The sequence below is a fragment of the Taudactylus pleione genome, unplaced genomic scaffold (assembly GCF_031769625.1).
Source record: "Taudactylus pleione unplaced genomic scaffold, aTauple2 ptg000161l, whole genome shotgun sequence".
In the NCBI taxonomy this organism is placed as follows: Eukaryota; Metazoa; Chordata; class Amphibia; order Anura; family Myobatrachidae; genus Taudactylus; species Taudactylus pleione.
The window spans coordinates 180,871-201,829 of record NW_028284563.1 but is presented as its reverse complement, the minus strand read 5'-3'; the positions used below and the strand labels follow the sequence as shown (position 1 = coordinate 201,829).

The 20,959-nt window shown below is 43.4% G+C and overlaps 1 protein-coding gene across 1 annotated transcript; it reads right to left on the bottom strand.

Moving 5' to 3' along the window:
- Nucleotides 1-527: 527 nt before the first annotated feature.
- Nucleotides 528-19,485, bottom strand: CD14 (CD14 molecule). Its single transcript, XM_088475046.1, has 2 exons — nt 19,398-19,485; nt 528-2,897 (listed from the first exon to the last, which is right to left on the bottom strand). The coding sequence occupies exon 2, from the start codon at nt 2,887-2,889 to the stop codon at nt 1,483-1,485; it is 1,407 nt and encodes a 468-aa protein (XP_088331172.1). The 5' UTR covers nt 2,890-2,897; nt 19,398-19,485; the 3' UTR covers nt 528-1,482.
- Nucleotides 19,486-20,959: the final 1,474 nt, after the last annotated feature.

The following is a 20,959-nucleotide window of genomic DNA, read 5'->3' as shown; positions in this document are numbered from 1 at the left end:
ACATGAATTGTGCCATCAATATATACCGGCCTCATAGGGAACCAATATGAATTATGTCTCTCCATAAGGAATCAATATAATGTAAACATGTTTCTTATGCATATGTGTTGTTAGCGGAATGAATGCAATATAGGTGCTATATATCTGAGAAGAGAAATATAATATTTATAGAAAATATTGCTATTGCATTTTCTTGTCAAATCCCTGGAAACCATTACGGAGAAGGCACTTGCTGCCATCTATCTTCTGGTTGTGAGCTATAATGTAATGTATTTGTAAAAAAAAAACATTTGCAATACTACACTTAACATCTTGATACCTGCTAATAACCCTTCACTGCTAGGAAGGTATCCTGACTGTACACTGAGACCAGGGCCATCACTGGAGTAGGGGTACCGATACAGGCAGGACAACTAGTGCTAGAATCATAAGATTATTATATTTTCATCTTCAGACATCTTCTGGTATGAATTGGAAACTAAGGACAATAAAGACTCCAACGCCAAATAGCTACTAAAAAATAAAAATGTATTCAAGATATTTATTAAAAGCATTCTTGTAAAACCTGACAGTAATTAGTTCCTTTGATTTATCCAGGGCAAAACTAATACAAAAATCATATAAAAAAAATAAGGTGTATATAACAAAAGCAAGATATGTACAGTGTTCATGTCAGTGGGACAACAGTGGTATTTTTCACCAGCTGGGGCACAAGATACGTAAAATACTTAGTTATGAAGTTTCTAGTGAATTGAAATGCGTAGGAGTATAAATATAGGCACATATATAATTGTGTAGAGGCAAATGATTGACTTTATATGTGCCCACATCCCTGCCCGAACTTGAATGCCGTGGCCCAAAGCTGACAACTCCATCTGTTTGACACTGGGACTAGATAGTGGCCATCGTACACATGCTGTGATTTTTGGCCAATTAGGTGTAAAAGGGCCCAATTGTCCATCTAATGGGCACTTACAAAGAAGGCAACAATGCCAAAATGAGACAGATAATTAAAACTGAGAGAGCAAACAGAAATAGCCTGTGGCTAAGAGGTAAACTACCGATAGTGTGGAGTTACATGACTGTTATGCTGGGTACACACTCGATGACGTGTGTACCCAGCGAAGCGACCCGTGACTCCCCCACCAACAGGCCGACATATCGGGTGGCCCATACACACTGGAAGATCCGGTGCCCGATCGCTCAATATGCCGCCACTGCCGCATCCTGCTGCATGGGGTCGTCAGCCGCATTGTCTGATTGGACTGCATGTAGGGAAGACCAGACAATGCGACTGACGACCCCACGGGAGCAAGCACCACGATATAGTGCATATGCATACACACTGGAAGATTTTAACGATTGTCATTCCGATGTGTTGGAATCGGGCAAATTGTTACAAAAATCGTCTAGTGTGTAGGGGCCTTTTAAAATCTGATTAGTTGCTCTGCCTTTAGATATACTCATTCAATATCTGCATAGTTATGATTGAAAATGTACACTATTCGATGTTCCAGTCTGTATCTCTTGAGATCTTGTTTTACTGCTCCGCTGAATCTTAATAAAGCAGATTATGATAGCTACACACAATAATAATATTACAATGCATATGACGACAGTCAAGAGAGATGTGTGGCACTCAAAGAATGTATGATAGACATCACTAACCAACTTATCCTTAACCGAAATAGGAGAGTCACATATGTAGCCATTTGGCCACTGCTGAATTGTTAAACCAGACGTTTGGATTTCCTTAATCTCATGTACAAAGGAGCAAGAGCATGTATAGGGAATATTATCACCTTTAAAACTGTTCAGATGTTTAAAATACTGTAACTGACTCCCTTGCAGATTCATAATTGGATTCCCATCTACAGCTAGGACCTGTAGAAGAGGAAAATTTCCCACGTTGGAAAGAGTTGTGAGCTTATTGTAAGATAGATAGAGCTCTTTCAGTTTGAACAATGATACATTCAGAAATTCAATCTCGTTGTAACTTAAATCTAACACATCACAATTTTGTGGCAGACTGCTATTCACTTCTTCCAACCCCGTGTAAGATAGATTTAGGTGAATTAAAGATGGCTGCCACTCACAATAAACGATTGGCTTGGTAAATAAATTATTATTGTGGCTTAAATCTAAATGTATCAATTGGTTATACTTGCTGAGCGTTTGGCAAACTATTTCGAAATTAGCCAAATTGTTGTTTCTGAGCGCTAACGTTTTGAGACCGGGAAAAGAACCATCACAAAATGAAGAGTAGACGTCTTCATCTTGAAGAAGATTTTCCGATAGGTCTAGAGATGACAAAGTTTGAAAGTGAAGACTGGTGTTACAGGGAATATTCCTTAATTGAGATCCCATCACAGCTAATTTGTCCAGGCTAGACATCCAGTTGCCAAACCCACTGAAGGCAGAATCTCTCTGGATTAACGGGTGTGAAGACACGCGGATGAATTGTAACGAGGATATGCGAGGAGGTAGATGGCTCTTGGTGGTTGCAATTGGTTTGCCAACGAAGGTCGTGTTTTCAAATTCAAGTAGCTGGATTGGAATTCTGTGCACCCAGTTTATAAAGATTGACAAAAATTCCTCGGACAACACTATGTTTACAAATTTTATCTTGGTCATCGGGAAACGCATCATGCCTAGAACCTGTTCCATCTCTATATTAAAGGTAGTAAAATCTTCTGTATTAATGAAACTTCCTCCATTAAATTCAAAACTGGTAGCATGAATGCATGAAATGATGCGCATGATATTGGAAAGGTCAAGATGGGAACAAGAACACAGTTTAAGGTGATTATCATAGAGGCAATCTCCATCGCCCTTTGTCATCTTCTGAACAAATAGGAGAATGATAACAAAAGAATGGGTGATCTTCATCTTTGTATCTGGAGATAAAGGCAGCAAAAGAAATAACATTTAAGATTTGTTACATGATAACTTATTTTATGACATATGGAAAACATTTTATATGGCTCTGGTTTATGGTATTAAAAATACAATGCAAATTGAAATTATTTAATCTTGAAGTCCGTTTAATAATGCTAGGAGAGTTTTTAGAATAACTTGGACACTAGGGGCCGTATTCAATTAAAGGTGAAAAGTTGGACAAGTTTCGCCTGTCCGACTTTCCTCCTCCTTTGCTTGTTTCATAGGCGAAAACTTTTCGTGCGTGTCCCTGATTTTTGCTCTATTCAATTCCTAAACACGCGAAAACGGAAAGTGGTGAATGCGGAAAATACTGTCAGAAGTGGGAAAATCCATCTGTACCACAAAAAAGATGCACTAACATAGGGAATCAATGTAGATGTGTACTAATAGCCCTAATAAAGGTGTTTGGTGTACTTAAGTTGTTTAAATTGCTTCTTATTAGCGTCTTTGCATAAGTGGTAAAGAATGGCACAAAGCAGTATTTTTTGGTGAAAACAAGTACTCCAGTCAAATTTGGGGTCCTTGAGAATGGGTGCTAGCATATTTTATGTCTCTAAAGTGAACTTTTAAAAAACGTCAAAAACTGACTCATCCTTGCAGACCCCCAAGAAGTCTATTTCGCTAGTTTTTATGCTTGTCCCCCCACTTTTTACTTTTTCGCCCCAAAAATGAAAGTACTTTTTATGGGTGTTCTTGTTTTTTTTTTTTTTGCCAGATTTGTCCTTTGGGGGACTGTGGGTCATTTCCCCACGTTTGCATCCCAAAATAAAGATATTGCACTTCTTTTCACCTGCTATTTTTAGGAGAAACTTTTGTCTACCTTGTATGTCCCTGTTTTATGTACAGTATGCTATGTTTCCAACACCATTCGACGATGTGGTGCACTGTGGAATTTTAACAATTAATTACAGTCGTAATACCATGCAAAAAATTAAACAGGGCTCTTTGGTGTAAATTGTATATCCAATTATCAAAAACCTCAGACCAGCTGCTAAAATAAGGGATATGCCAGTTCCAAAGGAGTATAAATGTAATTTATACCCCTTTTTTACCAGAGCAAAATCCTGGGTTTTTGCTGGGTCTACCCGGGTCACAGCTCAGTGTAAAAGGGTCCCTGAAAAATAACCCGGGTCAAGTGACCCGGCAATCCAACCTAGGTAGCTACCAGGGTCGGACCTAGGATGGACCTGGGTAATACTGCAGTGTAAACGGCACAACCCGGGATATCCGACCTGGGTCATGCCTAAAATTAGCTGATTGGTGGTTGTGGAGCAGTCACCTCCCACTTTTTATGTCCTCACAAGTTTAGCAGGGCAGACCCAGGTTTAGTGTGAATGGGGCTGACCTGAAAATAACCCAGATCGATGTTGCTGTGTAAACAGTGTCTGATCTGGGTTGGATCCATGTTTCAAAACCCAGGTCGAACCAGGGTTTTTGGTGGAAAAGAGGTATCAGAGAAAGTAGCGCTAGGTGCAAGCAATCAGACTAGTGTGTTGTGGGACTATAAAATGTTAACATAATGATAGAATGTTGACCAGTGTATAGTAAAATAATAACAATATAATATTATTAGTTACAGTATATACTACATAAAATAAACAAATGCTCCCGGGAGTGGGAATCAGAAAATAAACAATAAATAAATAAATACGGACCATAAAGCCGCGTACATACTTGCCAATAATTTTAACGATAACGATATCGTTAAAAATATCGGCAAGCGTGTATGCAAAAAACGACCAGTGATGCGCGCTCCCACTGGTCATTTACGATAACCCCAGTCGGCTGTACATGCTGCGGCCCAATCTGGGGATATCGTGAGCGATGCCATACTGCTGAATGCAGCATGGCCCCACTGACCCCCTCCGCCGTCGTCTGTCGCTGGTCGGCATCGGTAAGTGTGTATACACTTGCCGATGCTGGCACCCCCGCCGGGCCCGCCGATGACGATATCGCCGCATACACACATCGTGTATGCAGCTTAAGAATATGATCCTTAATACATAAAAACAAAGCAAGAGTATACCACTCTGCGCTATTAGAAATGTTATCTAGTGATCCAATAATCGAAGGCTAGAGGTCACATGCAGTGATGCTATGCAAAATTACCTGGCTCAAGGTGCATATATACAGTATATATGATGGTCACCATGTATCCAAATGGGCAGTGGATGGGAACCCACTTCATATATGAGACACTGAGTAGTGGCCAGATACAATAAGTAAGTTATATCCGTGGGAATTGCAAAGTTCCTCAAGTCTCCCAATGGATAATATCAGGGCCAGAGAGTTTAGCCTCTCATATCATGGTACACCTTATGATGTAAGGGTGAAATGAACCTAGGGTGCTATGCACCAGTACAATGTACCAGCAGAGTAGCAGCAGAAGCATCCCTGTGAGTCGAGGCTAGCCATGGCTGCAGTAGCCACATGGATACAGTGGCCTCAGATTCCATCTGCTGGATGGTTATGACATGCAGGCTATGGTGTTACTGCTCCTGTGGTGCCAAGTAGTTGCCTGTGACTGCACAGCACCTGAGGTTCGTTCCACCTTTATTTTATAAGGTGTATCATCATATGAGTGGCCTTTCTCCCTGGATATTATCCATTGAGAGATTGAGGAATTTTGCAATTCCCGTGGATATTACTTACTTTATTGTATCTGGCTGCTACCCAGCATCCCATATATGAAAGTACCTGTGGGTTCCCATCCACTGCCCATCTGGATACACTGTGACTATCATATATACTGTGCAGTATATTCGCACCTTGAGCCAGGTACTTTTGCATAGTGTTACAGCATATGACCTCTAGCCTTCAATTGGACCGCTAGATAACATTGAAAATAGTGGAAAAAGGGGGGTGCCTGGACTACACACCCAAATATTAAACATAATGGGGGAGATGTACTAAGCTCTGGAAAGTGATAACCTAGAAAGTGATAAACTACCAGCCACTCAGCTTCAAACTGTCATGTTACAGGCTGTGATTGAAAAATGACAGTTAGGAGCTGATTGGTTGGTAGTTTACCACTTTCCAATAAGAGGCGCTACCATGCTGAAACTTGTAGTGCCATGCAGAGAAAAAGCACTATTGTAGGTAAGTCCTGGATACATTTATATAATGTGTCAGTAAAAGGGATGTTAGGGACCTATCTGATGAGGCAGGCCCGCCATCAGGGGGATACTGCCGGACTCCAGTCCCGGGCCCAGAGAGAGAGGGGGCCCGGGTGGCAGCGGCGAGAACTGCATGGGCGGCAGGCACTGGCAGGGAAAAAGATAAACAGTGCGGTAGCGGTAGTGGTAACTGAATATGGAGCCAGCCACGAGCCAATCACAGCTCGCGGAACAGCAGCCAATCAGGAGTGGCCGATTCTGATTGGCTGCCGTTCCGCGAGCTGTGAATGGCTCATGGCAGGCTCCATATTTTAAACCGGTTTATGCACCAATTGATGCCCCAACCCCAAAGTAGCTCCACCCACCCCCTTGAGCATTGGGTTATTTTATGCAGTATGTATACTGTAATAATTAATATTAGATTGTTATTTTATTGTATACTGGTCACCATTCATTATATCATTCTATTATCATTTATAGACCCACAACTCACTAGTCTGAGTCCTTGGACCTACTGTAGTGCTACTTTCCCAGTAATTTTACCTGTCAACACTCCCTATTGGAAATTTAGGACATACCCCTCCAGATGAGACCAGCAGGCCATGCCTATTTGGGAGGTATTCAGCATGTCTAAATTGACAACGTAGACAGTCACTATGACGACAACAGAATGTCTAATTTTACCCTGTCGACATGGTTAAAATGTTGACATTCAACATTTGTCTACAAAGTCAAAACGTGTAGGGTTAGTGTTAGGTGTCAACATTCTGAACATGTCGACATTATGAACATGGTGACATGAACTGTGTGGACATGGAGTAACCGAATTCATCCCTTTAAGGCACATATTATATACCCTTCTTTACATCCCTGGCACTCTGCATTCACCGCTATTAACCACACCTCCCCCATTTTTTTAATGATTTATATTATTTAGATTGTTTGAATCTCAAGCACAAACATAATGATCCAGCTTTTACTTGTATTTTATTGTATTCTGAATATCTAAGCCAGAGGTTCTCAAACTCGGTTCTCGGGACCCCACACAGGTCACATTTTCCAGGTCACCCAGCAGGTGCACAGTTGCATTCATTACTCACTGACACATTTTAAAAGATCCACAGATGGATCTAATTATTTCACTTGTGATTCTGTGAGGGGACCTGGGAAATATGCACTGTTTGGGGTCCTGAGGATCGAGTTTGAGAACCTGTGATATAAGCCAGTGGTTCAAAAACTCGGTCCTCAGGACCCCCACACAGGTCACGTTTTGCAGGTCACCCAGCAAGTGCACAGATGTAATCATTACTCAATGACACATTTTGAAAGGTCCACAGGTGGAGCTAATTATTTCACTTGATTCAGTGTGGAGACACGGAAAACATGTACTTTTTGGGGGTCCTGAGGACCGAGTTTGAGAACCTGTGATCTAAACTATACCTTATATCTTTCCTGTTTTGCTTATTTCAATAAATAAAAATTGCACAAAAAATGGCTATAGAACATGCTAACCTAAGATGTATAAGAAGATATTCATAAAAAAATACATACATTGATGAAAATAAAATGACCTTCAACTGAGAATGATCAAATTTAATATGGCATAAAAATTAATTATTTGAAAAACAATCTAAACAGGTTTTCCAATCCTATCATTGTAGTGATTCATGAGAAAAAAAATCAAATATCTTACCTAAAACAAATGACACAGCTTTCAACAATTATATTTCAAATTGCATATGATCTGATAACTCCTTATTTATGCAGAAAAGAACAACAGTATGAATATGTGTAGCTACATAAATATTCCCAATGAGTACACAATATATATATATATATATATATATATATATATATATATAAAAATATAGTTCAATAATGATTTTTTTTTATCCAAAATTCCAAATATACTTGCCAAAAAAAAAAAGTTTGTAAATAAATTAAATCCTACAAAAACTAATCATCATCATTAATCAAAGTGGAAAAGGTTCTTGATAGCCCACACTGTGTTACTGGTAACCGTTAATTATGAAGCATAGCAAAAGTTCACATTAGCAATCTTTGGTTTTACAAATGAGGAAGGGTGTCTTACCATCCGCTGAGTCAGTCTGCTGTAAGCCGAATGCCGATCCAAATCCTTGATGGCTTTCCTTAAGGTTTCTGTTCACTTCTGTATTTGGGGTAGCCACCCACTTTGCTCCCTGTACCGCATGTTGAGACACTTTTACATATTTGAAGAGGGTGTGGTATGACTTTTTGATATTCAGAATGTCAATACCAGAATATCGAAACCAGAATGTCAACAGGTTCTGAATGTCGACATGGTCCTATGGCCGACAATCACTATGTAGACATGTATTAAGGTCGACATGGTTAAATTGTAGATGCTTACAGAATGTCCCCATTTAACAAGTCGACACCAAAATGTCAACATATGGATTTTTTTTGTTATTTTAGCCTACTCTAACCCAAAACCTAATGCTAATCCTAACTCTAAACCTAACCCTAAAAATCAACAAAAAGAATGTCAACATTTTTGCCGTCGAAATGCTAAATGTCGCCATTCTGAACGTGTCAGCGTTTTAACCATGTTGACCTAAATGCATGGCTACATATTGATTGCCTACCTGATGACCGTGTCAACATTCTGACTGTCGACTCATATAATACATCGCCATTCTGGTGCTGAATATCGACCTTCTAAATGACGACAAGTCGACCGGATACCTTTAAGGAGGCCATTCTCAAAGATAATGTGACGTATTTATCAATCAGTATATAAAGCTTCTCTTATATACATTTTATTTCAAACTATGACAAAAACTAATTAAACAAATAAGTATTCTATGAATTTATAATAAACTGAAAAATATATATTGCTATGCTAAAGGCATAAAAAACGTTATATAAATAACATAATAGATTAAAAAATGAATATTATCGGCATCTCATGTAGCTTATATAATAGTAAAAGTAACTGTATAAGTGAGAAAATTTTAACTGACATCAATGTTATATAGAACTGGTGGTTCTGCATTAATCAGAAATCTATATAATGTAATGTATGTGATGGAATGCCTAGAGCTGATAACCCAGCAGATCGTCATTAAAGGGGGAGATTTATTGATTCTGCTAAAGAGGACAAGAGGAGGATTTGCCCATAGCAACCAATCAAAATTCCAGCTATTATGTAATAGTATGTTCTAGATCAATGGTTCTCAAACAGTCCTCAGGACCCCACACAGTGCATGTTTTCCAGGTCACCCAGCAGGTGCACAGGTGTAGTCATTACTTACTGAAACATTTTAAAAGATCTTGAGGTGGAGCTAATTATTTCACTTGTGATTCTGTGAGGAGACCTGGAAAACATGCACTGTTTATGGTCCTGAGAACCGAGTTTGAGAACCTGTGTACTAGATAAATAATAGGTAGACTCTGATTGGTTGCTATGGTAACACCTCCGCTTGTCTTTAGAAGGTTTGATAAATCCCCCCTAAAAGCTGACTGTGTGTGGTTACCGGGGACCAGGCATCTCTCATTTTCAAAGACCCAAAAAGATCTCTCTCTGCATTTATTCCCTTTCGGCACTAACATGACAATATTATAAATCAAATTAGTCTCTTTACAGGACACCTGTTATCTGTTGTCTATAAGGAAATTCATAGATTTAGAGTGAAAGCTTATAAAGTGCTAATTGAATCATTTAATATTGCAGACACGGCCCTTGATTCTTTCTCACAACCTGTCCTTGGTTCTTCCTATACATAAGGGGCAGAGTAGACGATAAATAACACTTTTAGTATTAAAATGTGATAGGAAGTTTAATGGTAATATTTTCCAATTGGACATTACTGTCTGTTGCTTGTTTACATCCCACTGAAGACCTATATTCGTCAATGTACTGTATACCAATATGCTTTCACATTTGTTATAATCACAGGACTAATAACTGCCTATTGATCAATCAATGCCCACCTACCGGGACAGTTGTTCCAATTGACGAGCTGTCCTGGCAAATCGTCAGCGGCTAATTGCAGTGACGAATGTTTACTCTGCCGGTTTCTGTTAGGACATGCATGGCACTGTGAGAGCCAGAGGAGGTAAAGGGATCTAAAATTATCCCCCTTCTTCCAGGAGTTTTTGTCATTGAAAAGGTGGGTTTACATAATTTAAAGATGCCACCAGCACTGGTTTTGCATATTACATGGAGCATAAATAATTTGATTTAGTGGTCTATTTACTAAGCAGTGTTAGGCATACTTGCCGACAATCAGCTCCAGCCTTCCGGGAGGGAGCTGATTGTCGGCTAATAGCGGGGGGCGGGGCCGGCCATTGGGGGCGGAGCAGCCATTTTGGGTTACACTGGGAGCGGAGCCGCACGATCGCGTCATCGTGACTCCGCCCCCTCTTCACAAAGCCGTGATTTTCGGCATTGTGAAGCGGGGGGCGGGGCCACGATGATGCGATTCTGCGCGAATCGCGTCACCGGGCCCCCCGCTGCGGGGATTTCTGTTTTTATCAGGGGGTAGGTGGGGAGGGTGTGAGACTTCCGGGAGGCTTGCCTGCCTTTCCGGGGGGGCCGGGAGCGGCACCCGAAAATCGTGAGGCTCCCGGCAAAATCGGGTGGGTAGGCAAGCCTGGTGTTAGGAGACAGAGTGAAAAGTTATAAGGTGCCAGCCAATCAGCTCCAAACTGTCATTTTTCAAACACCGCCTGTGAGATGACAGTTGGGAGCTGATTGGCTGGAACCTTATCACTTTCTTATCACTTTTCACTCTGTCTCCTAACACTGCTTAGTAAACAGACCCCTTAGTCCTGAACCACCAACCCGTTGCACCCAGTTTCAGAACCACTGACAGCTGCAAAATCTCCTGCATTAAATTTATAGGTGTGATAAATACAAGTTTTAGAGCCTGATTTCAAAAGGGCAGAATGCTCTCTGCCCTTATGGTGGCGCCCTGTCGGCGCCCCGCTAAAACAACCTTCCGGGTGCCATCCCCATCTGTGGCCGCAGTGTCCCGCGGGGGGTGGAACTGAATAGATGCCGTTGGTGTTTGCGGCACTAAGTTGCCATAAGCAAGCATCTGAGGATAGTAAAAACTAAAAGGTGCATTTTTTTCAATCCTTAACCCCGCCGCTTCTTTCTCCCCATGTGCCAGTTTCTTGCAGTGTTCATGGTCAGCTATTAGCACTGAGTGATTCACCCCATAGAGGAAGCAGCAGTGATTTTTTTTTTTACTTTTTTTCATATATATATATATATATATATATATATATTTAGGGGTGGATATTTCTTCATGTTTTGGATCTGGATTGGTTTTGCCAAAACCACCCTTCCGTGTATTGGGTTCTGGGTTTTGTGTTTTGGATCTGTATTTTTTTGAAAAAAAGCATAAAAACAGCTAAAATCACAGAATGTGTTGATTTTTCTGCTCCTATGCTATTATTAACCTCAAGAGCCTTAATTTCCACTCATTTCCAGTCTATTCTGAACACCTCACAATAGTGTTTTTATGTCCAAAAGGTTGCACCGCGGAAGATGGATGACTATGCTAAGCGACACGAGTGGGCGGCACAAACACGTGGCCCATCTAGGAGTGACACTACAGTGGCAGACAGGATGGCAGTTTGAAAAACTAGGCTCCAAACAGTACATAATGCAAAGAAAAAAAAGAGGTGCAAGATGGAATTGTCCTTGGGCCCTCCCACCCACCCTTATGTTGTATAAACAGGACATGCACACTTTAACAAACCAATCATTTCAGCGCCAGGGTCTGCCACACAACTGTGGCTGAAATGATTGGTTCGTTTGGGCCCCCACAAAACAAGCTGGCAATTAATGTGTCCCTGCACAAACTGGCTCTATGGAGGCAAGATGTCGTCCTCATCCTCCTCATCCACCGATTCCTCACCCTCTTCAGTGTTGTGTACATCCTCATCCTCACAGAGTATTAATTCGTCCCCGCTGGAATCCACCACCACTGGCCCCTCTGTACGTTCTGGAGGCTGGTCTCCCTGGAAGAGTTGATAATTAATTTTTATGAACATCATCTTCTCCACATTTTGTGGAAGCAACCTCCTACGCCTTTCGCTGACAAGGATCCCGGCTGCACTAAACACTCTTTCCGAGTACACACTGGAGGGGGGGCAACTTAGGTAAAATAGAGCCAGTTTGTACAGGGGCCTCCAAATTGCCTCTTTTTCCTGCCAGTACAGGTACGGACTGTCTGACATGCCTACTTGGATGCTGTCACCGATGTAATCCTCCACCATTCTGTCAATGGTGACAGTATCATATGCAGTGACAGTAGACATGTCAGAAATTGTTGCCAGGTCCTACAGTCCGGAGCAGATGTCCAAACTTGGTCGTGCATCACCGCCAGTGGGTTGCTTAGGATACCTACGTTTTTTCCTGGCAGCCCCAGTTGCGGGAGAAAATGAAGAAGGAGCTGTTGATGTGTCACGTTCGGCTTCAGCTGACAGTGTTTTCACCAGCAGATCTTTGCACCTCTGCAGGCTTGTGTTGGCCGGAAAGAGAGACACCACATAGGCTTTAAACCTAGGATCGAGCACGGTGGCCAAAATGTAGTGGTCTGATTTCAACAGATTGACCACCCTGGAATCCTGGCAAAGCGAATGAAGGGCTTCATCCACAAGTCCCACATGCCCAGCGGAATCGCTCCGTCTTAGCTCCTCCTTCACTTTCTCCAGCTGCTTCTGCAAAAGCCTGATGAGGGGAATGACATGACTCAAGCTGGCAGTGTCTGAACTGACTTCACGTGTGGCAAGTTCGAAGGGCTGGAGAACCTTGCACAACACGGAAATCATTCTCCACTGTGCTTGAGTCAGGTGCATACCCCCTCCTTTGCCTATGTCATAGGTGGATGTATAGGCTTGAATGGCCTTTTGCTGCTCCTCCATCCTCTGAAGCATATAGAGGGTTGAGTTCCACCGCGTCACAACCTCTTGCTTCAGGTGATGGCGGGGCAGGTTCAAGAGTGTTTGCTGGCGCTCCAGTCTTCGGCACGCAGTCGCTGAATGGCGAACGTGGCCAGAAATTTTTCGGCCCACCCAAAGCGTCTCCTGCACGCCCCTGTCTCTTTTCAGAAAATTCTGCACCACCAAATTTATTGTGTGAGCAAAACATGGGACATGCTGGAATTTGCCCAGATGTAATGCCAGCACAATATTGGTGGCATTGTCAGATATCACAAATCCGCAGGAGAGTCTAAGTGGGGTAAGCCACTGGGCGATGATTTCCCTCAGTTTCTCTAAGAGGTTGTCGGCGGTGTGCCTCTTACTGAAACCGGTGATACACAGCATAGCCTGCCTTGGAACGAGCTGTCATTTCTGAGATGCTGCTACTGGTGACGCTGCTGTTGTTGCTGCATAAGGTGATACATCTACCCAGTGGGCTGTCACAGTCATATAGTCTTTAGTCTGCCCTGTTCCATTTGTCCACATGTCCGTGGTTAAGTGGACATTGGGTACAACCGCATTTTTCAGGACACTGAGGACACTTTTTCTGACGTTTCTGTACAGTCTCGGTATCGCCTGCCTAGTGAAGTGGAATCTAGATGGGATTTGGAACCGGAGACACACTACCTCCATCAATTGTCTAAATCCCACTGCACTAATGGCGGATACTGGACGCATGTCTAACACCAACATAGCAGTCAAGGCCTCAGTTATACGTTTTGCTTCAGGATGACTGCTGTCGTACTTCATCCTCCTCGCTAAGGACTGTTGGAGGGTCAGTTGTTTAGTAAAAGTAGTGGTGTTCCTACTTCCTCTCTGGGATGATGAACAACTCCCAGCAGCAACAGCAGCAGCGGCAGCAGTAGGCGTAGCAATGCAGGATCCTCTGGAGGAATCCCGGATAGGAGAGTCAGTCATGCCATTGACATGGCCTGCAGGACTACTTCCGATCCTGACTAAGGAGGAAATTGACAAGGACGGAGTTGACGGTGTGGTTTGCAGGCGCTTGGATACAACAGGACGAAGGGATTTAGGTGTCCCTGGACTGCTTACGGTCTTAGCCAAAGTTTCTGAACTTGACAGTAACTTTTTATGAACGCGCTGCAGGTGACGTATAAGGGAGGATGTTCCTAGGTGGTTAACGTCCCTACCCCTACTTATTTCACCTTTACATATGGTACATATGGCAAGACAGTTGTCCGGATTTGGATAGAAATATTGCCAGACCAAAGAGGTGGAATGTTTGGTCTTCTGCCCAGGCATGACCGTGATGGGCTTTTTCATCCAACGGACAACAACTGTCTCTCCCGGAGCCTGATTTAAACAAACCACATCACCATCAGAATCCTCCTCGCCAACTTCCTCCTCAGCGCCAGCTACACCAGTATCCTCATCCTGTTGTACTTCAACAGTGACATCTTCAATTTGCATATCAGCAAGTGGACTGTGGGTGCTCCTTTCAGCACTTGTAGAGGGCATGCAAATGGTGGAAAGAGCCACCTCTTCCCGTCCAGTGCTGGGAAGGTCAGGCATCACAACCGCCACCACACTTGGACTCTCCTTGGGGATTTGTGATATCTTCTTAGAACGCACAGTTCTTCGCTGAGCTTTTGCCAGCTTAACTCGTTTGATTTTTTTAGCGGGAGGAGGGCTTCCATCATCATGTGAAGCTGAACCACTAGTCATGAACATAGGAGAAGACCTTAGCCGTTCCTTGCCACTCCGTGTCGTAAATGGCATATTGGCAAGTTTACGTTTCTCCTCAGATGATTTAAATGTTTTTTTAAGGTAATTTTCCTGAACTTTGTCATTTGGGATTGTATATGCCCTCTACTATGACATTGGGCATCGGCCTGGGCAGTACGAAGTTGATGGCATGTTATCGTCTATGTCATGACTAGTGGTAGCAGCTTCAGCACTAGGAGGAAGTGGTTCTTGATCTTTCCCTATTTGATTTTTATCGGAGAAAGTTTGGTCCTCCATTTATGTTATATTGATATATACGTTTGGCTAAGGCGCACACAAACACAGAAAATAATTTTTTATTATTGTTGGAGACTAGTGCACTTTGTGGGTTACACCACCCTTTAAGAAATGAGCCAGCCTGCTCTTTACTTATGGGACACAGGCGCATGCTTGGCGCTGCTGCTTTGAGGATGCACGTACAGTGCAGACAATTCACAAACACAGAAGAAAATGTTTTATTTTTGTTGGAGTGCACTTTGGGGGTTACACCACCCTTTAACAGACAGGCGCACGCTTGTCGCTGCTGCTTTGAGGATGCAGGTGCAGCTACAGCCCACACAATTCACAAAGACAGAAAAAAAAAGAAGAATTTTTTATTCTTTGTGGAGAGCACTTTGAGGGTTACACCACCCACAGACGCACGCTTGGCGCTGCTGCTTTGAGGATGCACGTACAGTGCAGACAATTCACAAACACAGAAGAAAATGTTTTATTTTTGTTGGAGTGCACTGTGGGGGTTACACCACCCTTTAACAGGCAGACGCACGCTTGGCGCTGCTGCTTTGAGGATGCACGTACAGTGCAGACAATTCACAAACACAGAAGAAAATGTTTTATTTTTGTTGGAGTGCACTTTGGGGGTCACACCACCCTTTAACAGACAGACGCACGCTTGTCGCTGCTGCTTTGGGGATGCAAGTGCAGCTACAGCCCACACAATTCACAAAGACAGAAAAAAAAGTAGAATTTTAAATTTTTTGTGGAGCGCACTTTGAGGGTTACACCACCCTTTAACGGACAAGCCAGCAGGCCCTTTACTTATGGGACACAGGCGCACGCTTGGCGCTGCTCCTTTGTTGATGCACGTGCAGCCACAGTGCACACAATTCACAAACACAGAAAATATTTTTTTATTTGGTTTGGAGTGCACTTTGGGGGTTATAGCACCCTTTAACAGTCAAGCCAGCCGGCCCTTTACCTATGACACAGGCGCACGCTTGGCGCTACTTTGTTGATGCACGTGCGGCTACTGCGCACACAATTCACAAACACAAAAAAATATATTTTTTAATTTTTTTTGGAGTGCACTTTGGGGGTTACAGCACCCTTTAATGGTCAAGCCAGCCGGCCCTTTACCTATGACACAGGGGCACGCTTGGCGCTACTTTGTTGATGCACGTGCGGCTACTGCGCACACAATTCACAAACACAAAAAAATATATTTTTAAATTTTTTTTGGAGTGCACTTTGGGGGTTACAGCACCCTTTAATGGTCAAGCCAGCTGGCCCTTTACCTATTAAACAGTCGCACGCTTGCCGCTACTTTGTTGATGCACGTGCGGCTACTGCGCACACAATTCACAAACACAAAAAAATATATTTTTTTATTTTTTTTGGAGTGCACTTTGGGGGTTACAGCACCCTTTAACGGACAAGCCAGCTGGCCCTTTACTTATGGGACACAGGCACACGCTTGGCGCTGCTCCTTTGTTGTTGCACGTGCAGCCACAGTGCACACAATTCACAAACACAGAAAATATTTTTTTATTTGGTTTGGAGTGCACTTTGGGGGTTACAGCAACTTTTAATGGTCAAGCCAGCCGGCCCTTTACTTATGACACAGGCGCACGCTTGGCGATACATTGTTGATGCACGTGCGGCTACTGCGCACACAATTCACAAACACAAAAAAAATATATATTTTTATTTTTTTGGAGTGCACTTTGGGGGTTACAGCAACTTTTAATGGTCAAGCCAGCCGGCCCTTTACTTATGACACAGGCGCACGCTTGGCGCTACATTGTTGATGCACGTGCGGCTACTGCGCACACAATTCACAAACACAAAAAAAATATTTTTTTATTTTTTTGGAGTGCACTTTGGGGGTTACAGCACCCTTTAACGGTCAAGCCAGCTGGCCCTTTACCTATGACACAGGGGCACGCTTGGCGCTACTTTGTTGATGCACGTGCGGCTACTGCGCACACAATTCACAAACACAACATTTTTTTTTTTTTTTTTTTTTTGGAGTTCACTTTGGGGGTTACAGCACCCTTTAACGGTCAAGCCAGCTAGCCCTTTACCTATGACACAGGCGCACGCTTGGCGCTACTTTGTTGATGCACATGCGGCTACTGCGCACACAATTCACAAACACAAAAAAATATATTTTTTTATTTTTTTTGGAGTGCACTTTGGGGGTTACAGCATCCTTTAATGGACAAGCCAGCCGACCCTTTACTTATGGGACACAGGCGCACGCTTGGCGCTGCTCCTTTGTTGATGCACGTGCAGCCACAGTGCACACAATTCACAAACACAGAAAATATTTTTTTATGTGGTTTGGAGTGCACTTTGAGGGTTACAGCACCCTTTAACGGTCAAGCCAGCCGGCCCTTTACCTATGACACAGGCGCACGCTTGGCGCTACTTTGTTGATGCACGTGCGGCTACTGCGCACACAATTCACAAACACAAAAGAATATATTTTTTTATTTGGTTTGAAGTGCACTTTGGGGGTTACAGCACCCTTTAATGGTCAAGCCAGCCGGCCCTTTACTTATGACACAGGCGCACGCTTGGCGCTACTTTATTGATGCACGTGCGGCTACTGCGCACACAATTCACAAACACAGAAAAAATATTTATTTTTTTTGTACTTGGGGGGAGCACCCCTGATGGACAGAGCACCCCCTGGACAACACTACAGCACCCCTTTAGGACTGGGACACTGCACAGGACTTTGGAGTGGACACAGCCCCTATGGACAACTGACTGCACAACACAGTCCAGCCAGCCCCTATGGACTTTGGAGGAGTGGACACAGCCCCTATGGACAACTGACTGCACAACACAGCCCAGCCAGCCTCTATGGACTTTGGAGGAGTGGACACAGCCCCTATGGACAACAGCAGCACAACACAGCCCAGCCAGCCCCTATGGACTTTGGAGGAGTGGACACAGGCCCTCATTAAGAGCCGCTCGTAATCGGCCGCTCGTTCGTTATGAGCGATGTTCGCTCATCTGCGCATGCGTACGGATTGTAATACGCATGCGCGAACCAGTCAGTGCGGCCGAAAATCGTTTGTTCGCTAAATAGCGAATGCCTACTATTTTGAGTGACAGGAGGTGGCGTATGTGGGTGGTAACAGGGGCAGGTGCTTGAAAACAGGGAGTGGAATTCAGAACGCAGACGTGCTTAAAGGTCAAAACGGGCGTTTTAAGGGTGTGCATAATTAAAACAGCAGCGTCATTGACCACGTCACTTGGTTGTTTTATAGGCAGAACTGCTCGCAAGATAGCGGTAGGAAAAAACAACCACAAGAATAGCGAGCAGTTCATACGCTGTTCGATGTACTCGATTAATCTAATAAATAGCGGACATGACGTATGGTGCGAGCGGCCAGGGGGCGTATCTTTCAAAATTACGGCCGCAAGTTTTGTTCGCTCGTTCAGACATAGAGGCGTCAACAGACCGCAAAGAGCGAACGGTTCATTTGAATAGCCACTTCTTTTTTGTGAACGAACGACCGCAAATAGCGTCCGGCTCTGAATCAGGGCCACAGCCCCTATGGACAACAGCTGCACAGCGCAGCACAGCACAACACTACACTACACTACACAGCCCAGCCAGCCCTAACTCCCACCCTCCCTCTTCACTGTCCACAGCCGAGTGAGAAAATGGCGCCGACGCGGGTACCTTATATAGAGTCCAAAACCCGCGAGACCCGGAGGGCGGGATGATGACGTTTTGCCTCGATTTCATTTCCGAGTCAGGCGGGAAAAGTCGAGCCTGACTCGGATCAGCCTCGGATCAGGGGGGCTCGGGGGGGTTCGGATTTCAGAAATCCAAACCTGCTCACCCCTAATATATATAGTTATTTACTGTGCTTTTATGCAATGGTAATACTGTTACTATATAAGAACAACTGTTCTCTGGAAACCATTTAGATCACTAGGTGCCACCTCCGGGTACCTCTTCATACAAGCCCTGCGAAGAGCACTGCTACATGGTTTCATGAGAAGAGGCAATTAGCGATACTGTGGGGAAAGATAGTGGTCATTTTTAAAGATAACTTATTTTAGTCATGATGCTCTAAATGACAGAATAACGCTTTATCTGGATCTCCTTATGGCCCTATAGATATTATAAATTGTGTATATAAAAATATCATGCATTTACACTGATTAACACATGCCTATTTATTGAGCTGTTCTTTTGATTAAAAGCAAAAAAGCAAAAAGAAAGTTATAGGCTTACAAAAACATAAGTGGCTAAAAGAGTTTCCTCTGTAGGCAAACAAACAAGACGTGATGAAATAAAATACTGTAAAGTATTACAAACAACTACAATAGAGAAATGCCCCTTATATAAAAGACTAGGGCAGCGTAACTTACTTTTCAGTCGACTTAAAAGATTCTGCTTATGTTGTCACATTCTCTTCATTGCTCCACTGCGTTTACCCCTGAGAGGGAACCAGCTCATTTTCTGTCTCTCCGCCTTCCTATTAAAGTTTAGGGAAGAGAGAAAAAAAAAAGGAGCTGGTAAAAATAACAGTGAGGACAGACTTCCTATTGAGAATTTTCTGTTTCAAAACCACATTGCAGGAGTCATTCTAAGCCTGCCGTAAGCTTATCCCACCCAAGTATATGACTTTTGCTTGAGGCAGGGCTAAGCCTTGCATGTCATTTCTGGACATAGATTTTGGCATTGTTGTTGTGTTTTTTTTAAACTATTAATTAAGTATCCTCAGACCATTGCATATCATTATATATATATATATATATATATATATATATGTGACATGATGAATGGTCCAGAAGATATATCGCATGTACAGACTGTAAACCAGACACAAACATACTGATCCACAAAGAGAGTTAATGGGTTCTTGTTATATTAGGTCTCATGCCAGCTGGAGGCAAGAATGTGTACAGAGGACACGGCTGGTTAGGAAGAAGGGAGAGAAGGGAGAGAGCAGGACAGTGATTGGAGGAGTGTGACTATAAAGGAGGGGCACTGTACAGTTATTCTTTTTTAAATGTAGGGGTCTATGTACTAAGCCTTGGAAAGAGGACGGAGATAATGTACCAACCAAACAGCTCCGTCCTAACTATTATTTTTCAAACACAGCCTGTAAAGTGACAGGAGCTGATTGGTTGGTACTTTATCTCTGTCCACTTTATCTCTCTCCAAGGCTTAGTACATAGACCCCTTAGTACTCAAGAGCTAAGTTGGGTATAGAAGAAAATAAGTTGCTTATATGAGGTAGTCCATAGTGAATTATTTTTCACACGCCACCACAGAATGGGATTGAAATGCTAGCGGCTGCCCGACAGGATCAAGATCCCGACAGAGGCAGGTAAGTACCCTAACCTCCCCTGTCCCCCCCTAACCCTTCCTTAGTAGTGCCTAACCCTAACCTCCACCCCTAGTGCCTAACGTACCCCTGGGGGTGCCTAACCCTAACCCCCCTTACCGCTCCCTAAACCTAACCCTCCCAGGGGGTGCCTAACCCTAACCTCTCCCCCCTAGGGGTGCCTAACCCTAATCCCCCCCCAAAACCTAACCCTGCTAGACTCCCTAATCCTAACCCTCCCCCCCGCAGGTAACGCTAAGAGCGCCCCAGACTTACCTTCGTTCGGGATGTCGTCCTCGGCGTTCCGGCGTCGGGATTATGATAAACATCGGTATTTCGACACCTATCATGACTCCCTAGCCGGCGTTCCGCTGTCGGGATTGTGCCCGGTCACATGACTACATCCCGCCACCACAGCTCTGTGATGTAATGAGGCAAGTGGGAACGGCCTATTCTGTGAGGACATATACACAGACAGGACGATAATACGTCACTGGGAGTGCTGGTGTGCCCACGCTCATACTTTGTGGAAATTAAATCACCTTAAACAAATCACATGCACAAAAAGTATACTTCTCACATTTTCCCACATTCACTGAC

Coding starts and splice junctions, on each gene's coding strand:
- CD14 (XM_088475046.1), bottom strand. CDS start 2,889: ATGAAGATCACCCATTCTTTTGTTATCATTCTCCTATTTGTTCAGAAG.